The 4,771-nt window shown below is 28.9% G+C and overlaps 1 protein-coding gene across 4 annotated transcripts; it reads right to left on the bottom strand.

Annotated features, from left to right (window-relative positions):
• Nucleotides 1-235: 235 nt before the first annotated feature.
• Nucleotides 236-2,154, bottom strand: LOC119662375. Of its 4 annotated transcripts, none has more exons than XM_038071978.1 (4): nt 1,723-2,154; nt 1,251-1,671; nt 888-1,193; nt 236-812 (listed from the first exon to the last, which is right to left on the bottom strand). In XM_038071978.1, the coding sequence occupies exons 1-4, from the start codon at nt 2,072-2,074 to the stop codon at nt 275-277; spliced, it is 1,617 nt and encodes a 538-aa protein (XP_037927906.1). In that variant the 5' UTR covers nt 2,075-2,154; the 3' UTR covers nt 236-274. The 4 variants fall into 4 exon arrangements, with proteins under 4 accessions (XP_037927906.1, XP_037927909.1, XP_037927905.1 ...); XM_038071981.1 differs by having other exon boundaries at nt 888-1,671; nt 1,723-1,917; nt 2,015-2,135; XM_038071977.1 differs by having other exon boundaries at nt 888-1,671.
• Between the last annotated feature and the right edge of the window lie 2,617 nt (nt 2,155-4,771).

The raw sequence follows: 4,771 nt of genomic DNA, 5'->3' as shown, positions 1-4,771 counted from the left end.
CATAAAACCCAATTAACACTTACATATCTTCTCTTGAAATGGAATCTTTATAACTCTTCACTGTTTTACTTCAAAAATATTCAGAATAGTTAAACTCTTTAAAAACTTATATATGTTTTTGAAAAGCTGTTAATATTGGATGGAAAGACTTAATAACGAGAAGCGGAAGTATTCAGATGTACCACAAGCACAACTTAAAGGCAATACTATTTGTTTTCATTTTAGTTCCCAAATTTTATTCGCCAAAAAATTACAATACAAAAATACAAATTTTTTAATATTTGCTCCAAAATATATTGGGTGTTTTGAAAAGGTTAGATTTTTCAAAGGATTTTATCAAATTTTTTACATTTACTGTGTTACAGAAATTTAGAAGATGCTTTCCCAAGGTGTTTTGAGTTACAACAGAACTATCTGAAAGTCTAATTTTCTCTTCAAATTTAAAACAAATTGCTTTCACTTTGGGAACAATTTTCCGAAACTCTGGAAGGGAACTAAGTCTGCTCATTTGTTGGTTCTCAGTTTTTAGAGTAGAGTGTCTCATAACTCGCAGGAAAGTTTCAGTACTATTCTTTATATCATTCGTAGACATTTGTTTAGTTGTGTGGAGGTATATTTTGCGCAATTCTGCAACGTTGACATCAAAAGTTTGTGAAATAATACTTCTCAAGGTTAGATTTCGGCTTAACTTCTCCTTTGGATCAGTGGTCTTATCACAGTTATTTGGGTCAAGTACAATGTTTCCAAGTTTCTTTTCCCAAAATAAATGATGTTTCTTTAATGTTCCAACTTTAATTTCATTAATATAGCAGCTATTGGTTTAAACGTTGGGATTAAATTTAATTTAGTCTGACTTAAGAAAATCTGATTTTGTATAATTTACTTACCCAGATTTTTGAAATGATTTATCTGTCTTAGTCGTCGTTGAGATCGGTAGATTTGCTATATACTTTTTTATTTTAGCCTGAAATAGGCCGTGGTAGATTGAATTTAAGTCAATCCTATATTTTTTTGGCTTCGAACATATAACTTTTTCGACCGATCGTGAGGAAGTTGTGCTTCCTATTGAACCACTTCGATATTTTGGATTTTTTGTAATAATTTCTTGCTCCCAATAATTTTTAAACGGGCTATAGATGTGAACATTAGAACCAATATTAATGTTAGCTGAGCTTTGGTAGCCTGGATTTGTGCTATTAATTTTTTCGTTTATTGAAAATGAATTATCTATCTTAACTTTCCTTATATACCTGGAAGGTTTCACATCTAGAGTGGTTGGTATGGTCTTGTTTAAGCGCATATTTATGACTCCCATCGTTTGTTCAATTTGAAAGCAACTTTCTTTGATAGTTTTGTTATCTTTTGTTAGAGATTTGTCTGTCATATATGATGAAGAAAAAAGTTCAATTTCTGAATCTAAACTATAGTGCTTTCCATTGTAAAGCGAGTTCGATTGGTCAATTGTTGCAGTATTACTTCCGACGTTTCGATTAGCAATCGGAATTTCCATCATCAAAGTATGTTTTGCAGGTTGAATCATCCGCGTCATTATATCTGCATTTTTATGAGGTTCGTGAGAAATTTCTGTTAGTTTCTGCATCTCTTTCTTATCAACTAGAAATTGGGAAATTTTACCAGTCTCTGGGAGTATTGAAAGTTCTTCAATTTGACCTGAATATTGAACATTTTTAAAAATAATGAAATGAGTTCTATTTTATTTACCTTCATCAGACAATGTGGAGCTTTCAGTTTGTATGTTTGCTTTTATACCAGTATATTCTTTATTCCTGTCAGACCCAATATTATGATTACGAATGAGGTATTCGCTTACCGCATCATTAAGTGGTACAATCCTGAGATTAACCTTAGGCTGCTTGCAGGCATAACAAATTCCGGGTGTGTTAGAAACTACTTGTTCTATATATTTACCACCCATCAAGTTCGTTAAGTGGACAATATGTTCATTTGATTTATTGTGATTTATAGAAATGATATGTACTAAATCATACTCAACTTCTTTCGGCGGTTCTTTGTCGGTTAAACATTCCGAGGTATTTGATTTTACTTTCTTCATTGCTACTGATTGAACATTTTTTGTGGGAGTGACTGCAAATATTTTTATATCAAAATATAAAAGTTTTAAGTTAAAGTAGTTTTAAGGCTATATTAATATTTTTTAAAAATTTTGTTGTCCATCAGTTATGAAAATTTTAAAATTATATGAATAAAATTGTTAATAAATTCCGATGCCGATATCATTTTGTATACAGTTTTTGACAATAATTGCTAGACATATTTGAATAAATCGATTTAAGTTGATTTTAGTTTTAAAGTTTTATAATTATAAACCTTTAGAGACGCAACCGAGTCTAACTCAAACACAAACCCTATGGAAATAAATTCTATTCAACCTGAAGAAAACAATGTATATATTTCCATACATTACTACATCTTTTTGCAATATGGTTTGATATGTCATAAGTATATCTATAAATAATGACATATTCTTGAACTTTTTTTTATCTATATGCTATTCATATCGAAGTCGAAGTAAATTTCCTGTATGCGGAAGTAAGGCTTTACGATTTCTACTTTCTATCTTAATATTAGTTATTAGTGTAATAGTACCAACTTTCTACTGGTCTCATTTAAGCAGTTTTACTCAATAAGGCTGCTAATGAGAATAATTTACCATATAAAAAAAATCAATTCACCATTAAAAATAAATCAATTCATTAAAGGCGAAAAATATCGGATGCAACCCTTAAAAATAAATTTCCCAGAAGGGATATCACCAAAATTTGTAATATATGTCATATGTTTTATATGTAAAATGTAAACAAACCACCTATTTTGAATGCATAAATCAGTTCGTGCCAATGGAAACGATCGAATCATAAATTCATTAACATATATAGTTTTGAATGCAGTGGAAACATGATATAATCCTATTATATATTTCAAATAATAATCTCTTGCTTTTTATATGCAAAGTATATGGGAGCTGCTAATGTTGTTGATGAGTTGAATATTTGTTAAAAATCTTTGTGTGACTTAGATTACAAGATATACCAAAATATCTAGGGGAAGAAAAAGTACTGGCAACACATGTAATTGAATTTGATAATAAAAATAATAACAAAAATAATAATAAAATAATAATGATGTTAAGATAGTTTAAAGTAATATTAAATATTGTACATTTTGTGAAAAAAATTTTCTAAATGAGATTCAGACATCGAATTTTTACCAGGAATTTGTAAATGGGAAGGGTATTGAGTCCAAAATTACAAAATAATCACGAAAGCCGACTTTAAATTTTTGTGAACAAAAGTTATCACAGAGAAATTATACATTTATATATTATATGCATAATATATGAAAATATTTTATGACAGGGATTTCAGAATAAACGAAGGTGGGCATATATGTGACCTAAAATACTCATTTGTCACAATAATAATAAAAGTAGTAAAAATTCGAAAATTTGAATAATACTTGACAGTATTGAAGATGATGATTTGTATCTGATATAACTAAGAATCTGAGGATATTTCTGCTCAAGCTTCTTACGTATTAACTATATTATGTAATCATTAAAAATATTGAAATCCACGAAAATACTTTGGTTCACGTAGGTTTCTATTTAGTTAAGAAATTAACAATACTGAGATTGTAACGTATATATTGTATACATATATCTCTTTCTGTTTCTGTTATATCTGTTTTAAAGTTCTATATACAAGATATAGTCAAAAAACTGATTATTTTCGATTTGCTGAAATTTTGACTCCTCATATATTTAAAACTATATTGTACATAGAGTGATTGTACTTAAAAAGATTTGATAGTATTAAATAATTATGTGGCTCCTATATTTCACAGTTTAAAGGTTCGTTTTAGACTTATAGCAATTTTTCGGAACCCACCTAAGAATTGATTTCTTAGTAGATTTATACATATATTACTAAGAATTGATTTCTTAGTAAATATATACATATAGTATATACATTACAACTACAAAGAGTTAAAGAGTCACTGCATTAAAACATCTGTGACGTGCTAGATATAAATAAGTTATTCATTTGGGATCGGTGCCTCAGAATCTTTTACAAAATTTTAAAGTTTGTTTAGATTAAAAAGCTGACTTTACAAATAATTTATTCATAGTTTTCATATATATTAAAATTTTATAAATTTTTTTGTTGTTAACTGGCAATTGGAGTTTGTATGGTATATTCTCCCATGATACGATAATTTAATTTAAATAAAAATAATCTGGTTCCATTAATACCTGAACTAAAGAATGGTTAGTATCAGTCGGAGAATTATGTATTCTCAGGTGTCTTATATTGCGAATATACTTTTCGTGTGACCACCATCGTTGTTCATATCTAATCTCATGTCTAATTGATTTGATTTTTGTTAAATACAAAATTTCTATTTTATTAAAATTTTTGAATGGAATCTCATATTTATTCGTCTTTGTTTGGAGTGATATTGTAACCTTATTCGTAATTAGTTACGGTTAAAGATATTTTTTGATAATTTGTCACCGCCGAAATATTGTTAGCAGCGTGCAATTCACTTCAGGCATTTTAAGCGATATTAAATACCCTCATCACATGTGGTTTCGGGCTTCGGGCTTCGGGCTTCATCTCAAGACAACAAACAACAAAGCAGAAATAATGACATTGCCAACAATAGGACGCAGTCTAAAGAGATTGAAATGAGTCGGATGAAGAGGAGTCTACATTTGTGTGTATCTTAA

Source organism: Teleopsis dalmanni, chromosome X, assembly GCF_002237135.1.
Source record: "Teleopsis dalmanni isolate 2A chromosome X, ASM223713v2, whole genome shotgun sequence".
Taxonomy (NCBI): domain Eukaryota; kingdom Metazoa; phylum Arthropoda; class Insecta; order Diptera; family Diopsidae; genus Teleopsis; species Teleopsis dalmanni.
Note: the sequence above shows the minus strand (reverse complement) of the source record. Positions and strands in the feature narration are given on the sequence as shown.

Excerpts from the sequence above, each read along its gene's own strand:
- LOC119662375 (XM_038071977.1), bottom strand. The coding sequence starts at position 2,074 with ATGAAGAAAGTAAAATCAAATACCTCGGAATGTTTAACCGACAAAGAA. Across the intron at positions 1,672-1,722 it reads CTCCACATTGTCTGATGAAG|GTCAAATTGAAGAACTTTCA; the intron begins GTAAATAAAATA and ends TTCAATATTCAG. Across the intron at positions 813-887 it reads AAATCATTTCAAAAATCTGG|CTGCTATATTAATGAAATTA; the intron begins GTAAGTAAATTA and ends TTAAACCAATAG.